The sequence below is a fragment of the Nestor notabilis genome, unplaced genomic scaffold, assembly GCF_000696875.1.
Source record: "Nestor notabilis isolate BGI_N333 unplaced genomic scaffold, ASM69687v1 scaffold9693, whole genome shotgun sequence".
NCBI classification, from domain to species: Eukaryota; Metazoa; Chordata; class Aves; order Psittaciformes; family Psittacidae; genus Nestor; species Nestor notabilis.
This window is the reverse complement of record NW_009921470.1, coordinates 33,091-49,222: the sequence shown is the minus strand read 5'-3', so window position 1 is coordinate 49,222 and position 16,132 is coordinate 33,091. Positions and strand designations below refer to the sequence as shown.

Sequence of the window (16,132 nt, the reverse complement as noted above, 5' to 3'; positions counted from 1 at the left end):
TCTTGGTTGTCTTCTTAATAGCTTCGAAACTCTCTCCCTGAATATTTTCAATAGGATAAACTGAAAATCAACCCCCCAGAATAAACCAAATAAGCTCCTCAACCAATTAAATGTCCAAACTGTTAGTACATTTAAAGCCCCTAACTGTTAAGGATTCAGTACCACCCTTAACTCTGGTCTCATATTCCTATAAATTTTACAGTACAGTGTAGAAACCAGCAAGCACGTATCATGCCCTCCTTGCTATACAGATAAATTCTAGTAGATCCTCTTCACATGTCCCCCCTTCCTGCCCATACTTAGGAAAAAAGTTTTCTATCAATCCTCTTGTTACACTGGGTGGAGGGGAAAAAAAACCCAAACCAACCAAATACACGCTTTCTTAGCTGAAGATTACTAAATTAGGTTAAAATACAACATCTAGAGTCAGCAGATGGAGTTGAATTCTGGAGTTTCCATTGTGTCTGTCTCAAGCAGCAAACCTGAGCTGCCTTGTCTCCATTGCTATTTTAACCTCTGCTAACATGCCTGGGCCAACCCACCCACATTTATAGACAACCTTTATTTGCAATATAAACAATACCCGTGACACGATGGATAAAGGGCAGGTCTGTGGGATTTCATATGGGAAAAGACAACTGCTTTTGCCAGCCACTGGTTCCTAATAACCACCTGTCTTCTATTAGTGTCCTAAATGAGGAGGTGGGATATGTCTTGAGGGGGGTCTAACAACTGACCAGAGAAAAGGAGCTGAAGGGATGGTTTAACCTGGTTACATGTGCTCTCTGCTCAGCAGGGAGGTCCCTATATGCTAGAGAGAGTCAGGCTCCACTTTCGTCTACATGAAGAGAAACCAGAAGCTCCCTTTCAGGAGTGATAAGGGGTCTGCTAGACAGAGCATTTACGCAACAGACTGGGAGGAAGAGTACGTCAGATCACGGAGGGGTCCACGCAGTGATTGCTTCTCAAACACAGGGTGAATAATCTTGTACTTAATCTAAATACAAGTGATGAGTTGTAAGAGGGGTGAAAATGGCAAATAAATTCTAGGAAATTGCATATAAAGAGGAATTGTTGTTATTAAATCATTTAGGATGGGTGTGTTTCAAATCTAGCTCACAGTTGAAACTATTTTACAGCTATAGCTGTGGAATTTTAACAAAATTGCACCGTTGCAACAGACCCGTTAAGGATTCATTTCAAGAACATTAGGATAGTCACATGAATGGACCTCAATAGTCTCAACACTTTGTTGTCATCTGAACTCTTCAGTGATTTCCACTGCAGTCATGTATGCAAGAACCAACAACACGTGTGTATTGTGTACATATATGCAAACATATGAGACAGGTAAGTTGCACACACCTGCACAGGCTTATTCCCCAGCTCCACAGGCAGGCTTTCTACAGCCTGCTCCTACAGGACAACGACATGATTTCTTAACATTAGCATCATGGTATTTCTTTTGACTTCTCCCCAGAGATCTCATTTCCTCTGATCTGCCTCTTTTCTGTATTAGAAAGGAAAGACTATACTGCCCAGCACACTCCTGGTACTTGATCTCACTCCAAGATTTGGGTGCTAATCCCACCACCTCTGTACTGCCTGTCTCTCCTGTTGGTGCTTGTGTTTGTGTGTGTGTGTGTATGTACAGACATGAACACCTGCTAGTGACAACCCTACTGGCTGCTTTCCCTGACCTGCTCTGTGCAAGTAGGAAGCAGGACTCTGGCCCATAACTGGCTCCATAGCCCAGCTGTCAACATCAGCTCCCACTCTTTTTTCTCCAGATACTATATATTGCATTTCTGCTTTAAACACATCTTTACATCAGCTCAGTCTAGCAGTCCAAAGACCCTAGTTACCAGGTGTTCCTGTTCTCCTTGCTCTTCCTACAGGACATTCTCCAATGGAATATGGCTGCTGAAGCACTGGGAGACAGAAGAAAAAAATAAAAATCTGTCTTTTTTCCTTGCCTATTTCCAGCAGATAGCTGGAATATTAAAAAAAAAAAAATCACAAAAAATCATCCCAGGCATGAACAATGAGCACTTCTGAAAATTCTGGTTCTAAACTAGTGGAGATCAAACTTCTCAAATAGCCTCAATGGTTTTAGAAATGCCTATGGATACAGGTATAGCTGTTAACTCCTCAGCTATGGAGGGCAAAGCATGTGTTAATGCTCACTTGATGGCCTCAACAATTCTCCTTGACTGTAGGGTCACACAGCAGAATGCTCTTGCTGCATGGGAAGGACTTGCATGCCCTTATGAAGACAAAAATTATTATAATTCCTGTTTCGTGAAAGATCTTTCATTCATCAGTAATGTTTTAGTGGAATAATGGCCACAAACCCTTGCAGCAGTTATACAAATGTCGTTTGTTTTATTTATTTAATGCGTAAGTACAAGCTTTTTAATGAACAGAAAGTGATGATGCACTGCCAAGACAATGGGGAAAGTGGAGGAAAGGATATTGAAAGCTTTGAGCACTGCTCTCCTTTCTGCTGTCTCACTCTGTCTCTCTCATACATTTGCCCTCTCTGCCCGTGGTTCCACTGTGGAAGCCATATGGCTTCCAACTCTCTTCTAAGTAGCCACTGAGAATTGTCTATAGTGGAATAATGCCAAAGCCCTTCCTGGTTTAATGACATGGGGAAGAGCGCTGTGCAGTGCTCACCCAGCACAGAGACTCACTGCGTCCTTGATTATGATCCTGGAGCCAGCAAGCGATGCTGGGAATTGAACCATCAGTGCCTCAAATACAGAAGTCGACATGTGCCAACCCCTGCTGCATTCAGTCTCTGTGCGTGGCATATTAATGAGTCTTGAACTTGAGGACCAACCTTCAAGCTTGTATAGAAAGAATTACCCAAAGACAAACAGAAAAAGGTCCTCTTTGTCCTGTTTCTCTCTAACCTTGCATGGTGACGCTAGTTTCTTCACTGAGTTTGTTCAGTACTCAAACAGTAACTTTTTTTTTAGGCCATCACATCATACCTCTGCAAACCTAACCTTGAACACTAGGTTCAGGGAAGATTTGCAGCGTTTCTTTTGGGCGTTGCAAATGCCTGGTGCATAGTGAAGGCTGGTCTTTTATTTTCTGAGAAACAGTTTTTCTCCACGTGCACATTTGGCAGCAGATACACGGTACAGATGAAAGAGCCTCTACAGAAGGATGCTCTCTTTCTTTGGAAAGGGTTGCACCTCTGGAGGGAAATTTGACAACCTGTGAAAGCTGTGTCCTGCTGCAAATCTGTCCAAAAGTCAGAGAAAGGGACAGCTTGTAGAGGATGAACAGAGCCAATGTAAAATGTAACTCTCCAGGACACCATGTTTCTCTGGTGGTAAGAGAGAAGGACAACACATCATCTACCCCAAAACCATATCCTACAGCCTTCCTAGGCAAAGATAAAGACTTAACGTTCCTATAATAAAATCACACACTGAATTTTATTTCTGTCAAGAAATAAAACAACTTAAGTTACAGTGTTTGTGACATATCACCTTTGAAACACTAGAAATTTAACTAATCAAAACCCAAAACAATCCCTGATGAAAACCTACTGACAGCTATGGAAAAAAGGTCACAAGATTTACCCAGTCACAAAGGAGTGTATTATTTGAGGGATCTAGCCTAAGGCATCAAAGCCCAAGTTGTTCAATGTCTCAGGTCTGCAAATTCACGTTTTTCTTTCCTTAAGTCAAAGATAGAGTTTTTCAAACACACACACTTGGCCAATTTGACTCCCGAACTCACTCAGTAACAGCCATGATGCTAGAGCAGATTAAAAGGTAACACATAGTGTCACTTGGTCACATACAGTCACTGCAGCTCATGTCTGCTATTGCTTAGTGTTCCTGTAGCAAAGAGCAACACTTTTTCAAATACTCCACCTCTTTCTCCGGTGTCTCACAAAACTCACCACAAATTCTCACCAGAAAAAGTACAGTACAGCAATGGAGCAAGAATAGATATAAGTGCAGACCCAGACAGTGTTTTCACAGGACAAGGCAGAAGTACTGGAAGCCTATGTGAATTATTCTCTTTCTTCCTCAGCTTTTGACAGAAATCAACAAAAACACTCCCACTAATTCTGATGGGAACAAACACCAAATCACTTTACTATGCATTGCTTTAATTATTTCAGCGATCCTGAAATAAAACAGTATATAACAATTATTATCCTAAACCAATAGATGGTGCAGCAGCGGTGGACCCACATTCCCTGAAGATCCAAATAACTTGATTTTATCAGTGGCAAAGTTCTCAAAATTATTCTGGTAAGCACTACTGTGATACCAAACCCAAGAAACATCATTCTTCTATGAATAAGCTGCTCAGGTTCCAAACTATCCACCAAAAATATGTTCTTTGTTAAGTGTTTCAAAACACAGAGTAAGGGTTGCTTTTTGGGAAGGCAAGAGCTGTTTGAGTTAGCTGTGATTCAGAAATTCACAGAAACCTCATAAGCTTACAATGAAAACTGCTGTTTGGGCTTTACTGGTCATGCCTCTGTTTCAACTTATCTGAGTTGGGTACCAAACCAGGACCACTACATTTACAGTCTTGCACTTTCAGACAGAAACATGCAGTAACCAGCTTTACCATATTTAATAAAACAATAAACTTTGTGCTGACCTTTGGCAAGCGTTCGGGGTCACCAGGGTGCCGGGGTATAACCTTCTGTAACCTTTGGAAACCATAGTCAATGGTGGGTTCGTTCAGAGCTGAAACAACAACAAACATCATCATGATGTGACAAACGCACAGCAAGCAGGCTCAGTCGCACTGTAACAATTGGCAATGTATTGTGAGACCAAGGAAGGATCACAGCAAATCCTCTTTTAGTGAAATCAGCACTGAGTATGAAGTCTTGGCTCAAATGCTGTTTGAGGTTGGTTCTCAGGCTTTGGTTCAAACAGCAATGCAAACTTTGCCGCTTCAGTTCCTAAAACAATGTTGCTGGAAAATTTGGGGATACTTCTTCCAAATAGGAAGCAATTATTATCTCTGAAAGCTATGATTAAATTAATTTGATAAATACTTTTCACCCCATGTTGGGTTTTTTCCTGCTTTCAAATTACGAGGAAGGTCCTTCGTGATTGCAAGAAAAGAGAAGTAACTATTAGGGACTCTCATTGTTTCAGATTCCATTATATGTTTAATATGCTCCATGTGCAATGATCACATATAATTTTGTTGTGAACTACAGGCATTTGTCTTGGCAGAGGCTTTAGTTTTTACTCATCAACACTGACTTCAGCAGCCCAGCTCAGGCTCAGATCAGCATTAAACTGATCCAAAAGTCTTAATGAATTAAAAAAAAATGGTTTTAGTTCATCTTTCCCCAGTCCCTGTCCAATAAAATAAAGGAGAGAAATGATGGAAGTGGAACACTTTAATCTTCATGAAAATGCTGGTCTGCCTGCATTAATCAAAGCTCTGATTCTGCCAAGCCTTTAAGCACATGCTTATCTGTAAGCACATACTTAAACCCATTTGCTTTCAGCAAAGCAAATTTGAGCATATTATGTTTTTATATGATTGCCTATAATTACAGGGGACTGCACTGAATGACCTTCTAGCTATATTTCTAGTCATATGATCACTTTAAAACTCAGATGTTAGTGAGACTTCAACATGTGCTTAAAATTTCCTAAGTGCTTTGGTGAACTGGAACAACAGTCAAGCATTCTCAAGCACCTCCAAACAACAGCGCATCTTGACTCTTCCATGCCAATAAAGATGATGAAATTTTCCACAGCAATTTGTTTGTAATTTTTTGAATTAAGTAAAAAAAAAAAAAAACAAACCCAAACCATCCAATATGGATTTATTCAGGTTTGGGTTTCTTTTTTTTTTTTTTTGTGAGAAGGTTTGTTTTTTGGGGTAATTTAAAAGTTTTTGTTACTTTGTCTTAGTTTATTCATAGCAAAAAAGAAAAAAATTCTTGCACAAGGTCTAACTTCTAAATTATGCATATATCTTGCATCTTTATGATGGTTTTATTATTAACTTTATTATGTGGCTAGAATGATGCCATCTGATTCCTGCGAAGAGATTTAACTTCAGACTCTATCTCCAAGTCTCACTTGTGTAAGCACTCCCATGTGGCTCAACAATGTTTATCCCAAAGCAGGTTATACAGTTCCATTAGTCTGATCAACATGGCACAATTTGTCCACTTTTCAAGTGAAAAGAACATATTTTCATACTCCTAACATTGAAGATCTTTAGCCAGACCACATTGCTATCATTAAAGGAATACCTAATCCCTGGCTTGTTTTTAGTTAATTGGTGTTCCATAAACAATCCCACAGAACAGCCCATTTTCTAAAGAAACTTTCATTTAAATTATTATTTTTAAACCACATTTCCACAGCAGATGGTCCTACTGGCAACCAAAGAGTCAGATTTTTGTATCCTCCTGAACTGTCAGTACATCCCAGCTCTGTAAGCAGGCTCAGTGATGCTACTGCAAGTTGGGGGAAAAGGTTGTGTTGGAGAATACACATTTACCCAACAGCAGTGAGACAGAGGTGTGTGACTAATGGGGACTGGCTGGAGAGACACACAGCCCAACAGAATCTCAACATTTCTTTAGTGTCAGAAAGGAATCTTCTGAGCAAATCCTCAAATTACAGTACTGTGGTAACACAAGACTGGAAATCTTTCCAGATTTTACTTTCTGGGTTATTATCAGAAGTTTTTTATTGCCCCAAAGATCATGGCATCCCTCTAGCTTCCTTGGTTTTCCACATGCATTTCCTTTTATCAGGAATATCTGAATTTGATCTTTCTTTATATTCAGGTCATTGTAAGGAAGGAGTGAGAATAAGGTTTTCCCCATCTTGTGCCCTTGTTGGTTTTGGGATGATTTGGCCTTTTTCCCATTTTTCTTTTCACACTCTGGCCACATGCTGTCCACTCTGTTGTGTAGTTTTGCAGAAAACATCACAATACCTGGGTTTGTAAACCCCCTGTTTCATTACCTTCAGTTTCTTTACATGGATTCTTATTGTGGACCCGTTTAGTTTAGATCTTCAAATTTTACAACAAATTAATTTACTCCTATTTATATTTATTATAAAAAATAGCTCTACTCTGGAAAGATTAAAAAACAACCCATTACAGTTCTAATTTACATTTCTTTTACAAATGTTACGTGATTTTAGCACGGTTCTGTCAAATGTGCTTCTTCTCTAATTCAGTCTAGTTTATGGCCATTTTCCCTTTACATCCTTTGGGAAGGTAGTTACTAAATTCTGCAATATTATAAATGGAGGCCAGTTCTGAAATCCCCCCCAGAGATAGCAGTCATTTTCTCATATCTTCCCACACATTCAACACATTTGAAATCCACAGAGTATTTCCTGTGAGTATTTTGTGAACTAAATGACCAAAAAAAACGTTAATTTTATGGTCCAATCTCACCAGGCATCAAGCATCCTCTGAGAAATACTGAAAACTTTCTGCTTCAAATAGCTTCAGCTTTACTTCAGTGGGGGGGGAGAGGATGCACACAGCAATTTGCAGGATTGGGTCCTAAACTGTAGTTGTCAAATATCACTGTCTTTAACTGTTCAATCCTTTCAGTATTAGTTAAAATAAATAAGAAAAAATCTTTAGCTGCCTGAACATCTAACCACAGATTGGATGAGATCAGCCCTCCATTCCTCAGTACATTTATGATCCAAGTCGAATGTAATTACTCATATCTTTAAGAAAAAGCTCTATTTAAATATTTCACCCCACCTTCAGTGTTAAGGCCACACCAATTCCTCTGTCAGTAGCTGGCAAAATTCCAAGGAAAAGGTGATATCCTGATCTCTAAGCATTGTGAAAGAGCCAGAGCTCAGGCCACCGTTTGTGGCAGCTAAGACAACGTTTTGCCTCTGTCCCCAGTACACAGGAGCCTGGTCTCTGCCTTTGAAGTCCGTTGACAATAACACATTTCCCATTGCTCTAGTTCAAAGAATGGGGTTGGATTTTTTTAACATGATTGGAAAAAAAGAATCAATAAGAAATACAGACTCTCTATTTGTGTTCTTGACATCCATACATTAGAAACAAGCTAACAAATACTGTACTTAAAATGCATTCCCATTACCCTAAATTTTAAAAGTACTATTGAAAGTACTGCTAACTTTAAAAAACTGTACTAAATTCAAATAGGTCCCAAGGCTAATGGAAGCAATTTGTATACCAACCCAAACTGACTGGCCCACTTTTCAAAATACAGGTATGATAATCTTGCGGTTTTAAAAGGACATTTAAATTGAAATACTGTGAATTTAGTACATAATTATACCAATAGAACCCTTTAACTTGTCAACTTGTAAATCTAAAAGGCTATCAATCATTTCTAAAGAGGAAATAAACCTTAAAATTCTTTGATTGACAGTGCTTACTTTTTATGTAGGAAAAAAAAGAGTAAAGTGGCCAGAAATCCATTTACAAAAGTACATTGTTTTACATAGGTGAGTAAAAAGCCAATAATTACACCTCCAAAAGACATATAAATCAAAGTAAGTACTTTTCCCTCACTTACATATTTTAAGTTGCAGTAAACTTCAGGTAACTTTATATTAAAATACTTTTCCAAATGCAAAGCTTATTGAAGCCATTAATAGAGTAGCATTTTCATTTAAGCTAATATAATCATTTTTGCAAATACAAGATTTAAGCCATTTTTCTCCTTCCAAACAATAAACTTTCAGCCTGTCTCTTGTGTGAATTAACTAAAATTACACCCAGGTGTACAAAATCTGTCTATCTATCCTAGTGTATGAGTTAAGGCACAATATTTATTATTCTTACCATTTTATGAATTACTTCTTAAACCCTTGAGGAAGAACTTTCTTTCAAATTAGACTCTAACAGAATAATCCATGAAGCTCTTTATGCAGCAAGTCTAAAGCCATAACTTATAAAATCTAAGGCTTTTAATCAAGAAAATGCACAATGTCTATGGAAATAAGGATGCGTACATTATATTCATCTTTTCAAAGTCCAACTTATTTTTCAACAGAAATGCAGGTTATGCCTCTGAGAAGAATAACTATAATTCCAAATTCTGTACGAATAATTTTAATAGCTGCATGTAGATAATCCACCATCTTTAAAAGTGTTCTTTTTAACTAGTCATGGAGGGCTTTTTTTAATATTTCACATAATGAATTCCTACTGTGTCAATAAAGCTTTGGTTGTTAATTGAATGACTGTCTGATGTATCCGAGAGAGGAATTTGTTTCTCTGGCCATGCTGCCAACTTACAGCAGAATGATCGACACTTAATATCAGCAATTAAAAGGACCTGTTCAAATATCGTATGGAATTTGTAGCTTGGGGTAGTGTAGGAGAACTCTTTACCAAGGAAAACTCATTCAGTGAATGCAGAGAGTAATTGAATTAGATGCATTTTAACATTATTGTTCAAAGAAAAATAAACACACACTACATAGAAGCATTATGGAAATATTTCTGAATGTAAAACATATTCAGTTAATTTGTTTCCCATGCATTCATGGTTTCATTTATTCCTTTTATTTTTCAGCCCTTGTTTCTTTTTCATTCTGTTTGACCTAAAACCAATGAGAAAGCAGCACTTAGACCTATGAACTTCCCATGTGCTTTTCCAGTGGAAAAAGCTGCAAGGAGAGGGAAGGGACTCTAAGGGCTCAAATAACAAAAACAAAATAAGGCTGAAGGCTACAAACAAATTGGCTTCAGGTCCACAGGTCTGACTGTTCCTATCTCAGATGAGAAATCTGGTCTTGATTGTTTTAAGTGAAACACCCAAGGAAAGACTGCACATGGGAATTAAATGTCACACAGTGCTGGTGCACCAGAGAGTCACTGGGTTTTTTGGAAGGCAGACGTATTGTGGGGGAGAGTTTGAAGAAGGTAAGAATGACCTGCAGAAGTGCACAGATATAATGGTTTCAGATTTTGTCCAGGAGGTAGTAGCTACAACAGTGGAATGAAAGAAGATTCTTTAGACTCTACCTTTGTCTCTACAAACCTTTTTTCTTTAAAGTTGATTCTACAAAAAAATTAAACACCTAGTGGCAAGTTCTGAACTATAATGTCAATAAGATGTGGCTTTAGGGTCTACAATGGAGTTGTTTTGATTTCTTTTCCTGTCTGATGAAACTTCATCAAAACGTAAACAGAAGTCGGCTCTGTGGCAAAGATACACAAAGTTACCCATCTCAATACCTTATAGCCACAAAAGAGAGTATGAAGAAATCCTTGAAAAATGCTGCAGCAGTGTCACAGCAATGAACACCAGGCCAGGAAACGCATTTAACATGTCTGTCTGTGCTCAGATTGAGCCAGGTGAGAACATCTGAAGGCACAGACAATAAATATTTTAAATAAAATGAAGGGCAGCTAGGAAGGCAGACTCTTCAATGGGAGCCTCTCAACCTTAGCATCTTCAGAGGCATTTTACAACTTAGGACTTCTTTTCTTGTGGACATTTGGCCTCTTCCTCCACTCAGATGCCTAACTCTATATAATCAGCTCTCTTCCTTTTTAAACTGTATTTCTACTGAGAAATAGCAGTATGGGCTACAGTTGCTGACTACTGACTACAGCAACAACTGACAGTAGCCACACAAAAGGTTGTGGCTTCCGACTCCCCACTCATACCAAACATGGGCTCTTTGAGGTGATGGAAAGTAGGAGATCCAGCCTCTCCTAGAGGCAAGATGCTGCCACCAAACTGATTCAGGGTATTTAACCCTTTGCTAACAGCCTGTAGCTTCTGTCTCTAAGCTCTGGGTGATTTCTGCTAGAAGCCCTTGACCTAACAAAATAAAACCTTGACTCTGGGAGATAGGAATAGGAAAGGGCAGACCATATTAATATCAAACTCCAGGTGCCAAAATGCCTTGCTAAGGCCCTGCAGTACAGCAGTGCTGACAATGGAGGATATTATAAAGCAACATCTTGACATGGCATGCTGTAAGAAAACCCTACCCAACAACTCTACAAAGACAGGAAAAAACCAAAACAACCCAAAACACTTCAAAACCCCATCATCAAATGAAAAAAAGTCTGTTTTGCAAATCTCCCTGCAAAGACTATTCCTTTGCTAATTAAAGGCTGTTAAGTGAAAACATGCAAGCATTTGAGCTATTTGTTGTTGTTGTTGTTGTGAATTTGGCTTGCTTTTTGTAAAGTTTCCTTTCCACTGACTTTCCCTGGAGTGTTTATTCCCACCAGCAATGGAAAACGGAAGCGGGTGGGACAGCAAGAGCCTGCACAGAAAGGTTTGAGCTAGAAAGGCCCTTCCAGTGCTAACTCATAATTTCCTTTCTTTTCTGGTCTCAGTACTCCTCACTTAGACATACTCCTGTGCATTGACTTTCCATTTTTAAAATCAAACTGTGACATGATGTCATTTTTGTAATTAGAAAGAGGTAGACATACCCAAAATAGAATTCCTATATTTTATTGCTGTGTAATGCCCAGACACCACATGCACGTGCCAAGCAATAAGAAAAATGCAGATAAATCTAACGCTAGATCTCTTGAGTTTCCCTACTGACTGCTCTTTACTTGAACTAAAGATGCAATAGGCCAGTGTTTGAGGCAGCTCCAGTGTGTTCATCAGTGTTATTACAAACATGATAGGCCATGATATTTTCTTCCTGATAGCCAATAAGAACCAGGAGTTATTCCCTTCCTACCTAGACCAGTCTCTGCAGCCAGCAGTCTGCTGAAGATGCAAGGAATGCAAGTCCTGAGCCAATTTTTTTATGTAAGTTGCAGAATGAAATTACTAGATCTGTCTAGCAAGAATCATGTATTGATTTCTCAAAATACGCTAACTTTGAATGCTCACACATAGCAACCTGCAATTTGGCTTGAAAAAAAGAAATTAAAGAATTTGTGAGCTTCAGAGTTTCTTCCTCTTCTGACTGCGCCGACCTCTTGTCTAACAGTGAAGATTTGGCCTTGAGGGAGTCTGAAACCGAGTCCAGTTCCAGGCACTGGAATTTAAACATAACAATTTCAGAGTAGGCTGGTAGAATTCACTGGGGATATGTGTACAGAGGGACAGAAGGAAATTAATGCATGGTTACTTCATCTAGTCATCTAGGTTAATTGATGCATCTTTGGCAGTCATTATAAAAAGGGAAAGAATAGCATTTACATGTGAATATTTTCCTATTTGTCAAACACATTCTAGTGATGCACAGGAGCACACAGCAAAAAATTTACTGAAAATGGCTAGCTCTCAGTGGATTACCCCTTCATTGACATACATAAACACAGATGTACACATACACACAAGCATGAAAATGCATACATGTCAAAACTGAACGTAATGGATGCCTAAGGTTAGCTATAAGAAATATATTTTGGTCTACTTTAAAACATTTTAAAAAATAAAGACACTGCATTTATTTTTAAACTGTTGGTGCAGAAGCAGAGATGTAACATACGGAGAGTAGGAAATGCTAAATGTCACCTTATGTAACCTTTTCTTTCTTTTTTTTTACTATGCATAATTTCAACATTTTCCCTTTGCACGGACTCCTTAAATCCTACATTGTAGGTGCAGACACCTTTAAAATTTTCATAGCCATCATTTTGTATAACATAGTTTCTTTTTGTCACCGTTCACAAACTCCTTTGGGGTAGACAGCATTCAAAACCATTGTTGTAACATGTTGATATACAGGAATATTTGCTTTTGAACAACCCCTCTCTCGCGCCCACTTTTAACCTGCTATTTCTCATCTTCTTTTCAGTTTATTTAAAAATGTCTACTACCAGGGGATGCAGAGATGAAAACCTCAGCATCCTGTCTGAATGCCAAAGCCTTTCCTATCAGAATGTATCTTAGCCTCAATTTGGCTGTTTTTCAAAATTGTACTGATGTGCAAGTACTCTATGGTCAGAGCAAAAAGAATCTTCAAGAGAGAAAATTGGAAAAACACCAGCTATCACATCCAAAATCTCTGCAAATGAGATTTACGGAGAAATACTAGAAGAGCTGGATCATAAAAATGAGATGAACTGTGCCTAGCTGTAATGAACATCATAGGTGTGATATTCTTGGAAGACACTGACCTCGTGTGAGGTTTAATTTAGGTCTTTAATCCCTTCCCATAACTAAGCTTAAATCCCTTGAGAAAACAATAGTTTTCAAACATCTTTATTTCTTTGATTTTTCCACATGAAATTGCGATAAGGCTACTCACTTGAAAGGAAAAGGACCGTTTTGGATACATCCTCGATGAGGCAGCAAATTGTTTAAAAGTAAAACAGCTGGGTTTGTTGTTTGCTACTTTGTAACATTTAAATAGAAATGTATAACTTGAGAGCTCTCAGTGGTTTCTTATTTGAGCAGCATTTTCATCACTTGCTTCTATAATTTTTCAGGGTTTTTTTTGCAAAAATTTTGACAACTGTTATCAAGGGTTAAAAAAAAAATCATACCAGCCTGTCTGATAAACATGTTTCCCTGCCCTCACACCCCAGTGAGCACTGTGACACTATACTTTTATCATCTCGTGTGTGCTCAGAATGAGCTTAGAACAGCAATTGCCAGGAATAGGCAGGCGATAAACTGCATTGATTTAACACATCTTGTTTTCAATCATGCTCGGATTTTCTGAGCACGCATTTTCCCTGTACTCCAGCTTGTAGCTTTTATCTGACGAGCTGATCCCTTTTCACTGGAAAATGAAAAGGTCGCACAATAAGACACGGTTTACTGGAACTTGAGCACGCACCAGGGAAAGTATTTTAGATAAATACTGTCAGACATAGTGGAGCTGAATTTCAACAACACAATTGCTAAACAACAATACTTATTACTCTCTAGAACAAGCCTACAAGCAACTTATGGCTCACAGCAGGGGACATCTCAGAGTTAGGCTCAATAGTTAAAGAACCTTATTCAAGCCTGTTTAAGGATGCAGGACTGCTTTTGCCTTACATGCACCAACTAGCCATACCTCAGGACCAAACTAAGGACCTCCTCTATTGCTTTCCAAGGTAATTTATAAATGACAGAAAACCACATCAATGACTTTTCTTTTTCTTTTTTTTTCTTTTTTTTTGGCAGACAGGTGATTGACTACATGCTTGATTTAATTTAATCAAATGGGGTACTGGGTGGTGGTAAAAAGAAAATTATCCATATGTGAAAGTAATTTAACTGAAACTAATTAATTAACCAAGGTGAGTTGCTGAGGAGGTCGGTAAACAAGCAAGGAGTAATATGGCATGACCCATCTATCAATGGCCAAGGTACAGTAGGCTCATAACAATAATTCTAATTTGTTTTTCCCCTCCCTTTGAAGTGACTGCAATGATCCTGGCCAATACAGTACTGAAAGCAAAATATCTTTATTTATTCCTACCAGAAGGAGCAAAGAAAACTTCCAAATTATTCTTTACTACACTGATTATACCCAAGAAAAGATCTCACTAGTCAAACAGGGAACCTGACTTAATTTTCCTCCTCAGCCCAAATGGACTAACGCTCATGTCCCCACAAGGGTTCAGCTGCCAGTCTGCAGTCAAGGAGTGGTGACTGGTTTACTGCAGTCACAGACCCCCTTTGGCACCTCCTTCCCATGCACATACACGGAGATGCACGAGGTCCTCACCTGCTCGCACATCTTGTACTGACTGCAGCATCCAAACCTACCAAATCCACCTTTGGAAGAGACTCATTTCTGCCAGTGGTTCCCAATCTGCTCCCCTCTTACAGCAGCCTTTCTCAGGACTGGGACCCTGTTTTTCATGGACCCCAAACAGCCCCCAAACCTCCCCCCTCATTAAAGGTATTCCCGCACCACTGCCAAAAAGCCAGCCCAGCCCCTTAATGAATAATTTGGACTGTAAGTGAGAACAACATGTTTAATAGAGGATTTCCTTCAACACAGGTGATTTGCTCTGACAACAGTGGGTTCAGCCCCATAGTGTTATCCTGAACGTACCATGCCGTGCTAGCTCACCCATGTAAGCACTCTTACATGGCAAACATAGTGTAAACGGGTGACGTCTGCAGGTGGAAGCAGTCCTTCCCACCTTTTGTTGTCTCCCTGGTATATCATTCATCATTTTTGCTTACAATTACAGATAGTCCGTCAATCTCTGCAAACGTATGATGGGAGTAAGAACCTCCAGCCCCTGATCCAATCTGCACTTTTGGAGAGAGCAGCTGTGCTTCTCCAGGTGGCTGGTCACTAAGACAGACAGCTGCTGGCTCAGCTTAGCTGTAACAGTTAATGAGACAGAGTGATAACTCCTGTTCCTTCTGAAGTTGCAATACAAGGAGAAGTCCCCCAAACAAAGTACGATCCCCACAAAAATCCTTTTCACTTGTCAGCAGTGTCAGTGCAAAACTGGCGTGAAATATTTATGTTTTCCTTCCTTCTCCTGAATGTGCTTATTAGTCATTTAAGCCCAGCATAAACTCATCTTAAATTCACTTTGTCCAAGATCCTTAACCAGCATAAAGCAGAATCATTCTGGCAATTTTTATGAAACTATACTGATACTGGCTGAAACTTTACTGGCTGATGCTTAGTTTATATTTTGCATATATGCATGAGATAGCCAAGCCTCCACCTCTAGTCAGATACATCCATCTTTCTTGGATGTTCTGCTCATATTGTAAGCTTTACAGAAAGAATATGGTAAATATTATTTAAATTACATTTTGAATTATAATTTCAAATAGGTAAGTCACAAACAAAGTGATAGACCTCAAGAAAAGTATAAAGTAAAATCCAACTTTGCATGCAATGCCACTTTACATTCAGCCTTGTGAGCCTGTCTGCAAGAAAACTCATACAGGCATCGATTTCTGCCTCTCACCAGGCAAGTTTTTTTGCTAGATGAGTAAGTTGAAAATCTGTGCTGCATTTTAGGGTTATCTCATGCAACACAGGCAGAATTCTGATATGTCTTCTTCATTAAGTGCTCATAATCCCAGAAATGAAAGTAACTCATTTCTTCCCAGGGTGCCTGTTAACTGAGAAACTCATCTTAATTGAATGCACAGATCAGTTAACCATCTTCAGATTCGCAAACCATTAGTGCCCCATTTGCACAGCAGCTCTGCTGGCAGGTCTCCTCCCACCACTGCGCTTGG

General features: G+C 39.0%; 1 protein-coding gene across 1 annotated transcript in view; it reads right to left on the bottom strand.

Moving 5' to 3' along the window:
- The window catches only part of LOC104403117 (transcription factor COE1), a gene marked incomplete at its 5' end in the record, with an annotated part of 71,099 nt that overhangs the window by 25,520 nt on the left and 29,447 nt on the right, over positions 1–16,132 (bottom strand). The window contains one exon of the mRNA XM_010011165.1: positions 4,642–4,730. Within this exon, the coding sequence (XP_010009467.1) occupies positions 4,642–4,730 (89 nt within the window). The remainder of the gene's footprint in view (positions 1–4,641; positions 4,731–16,132) is intronic.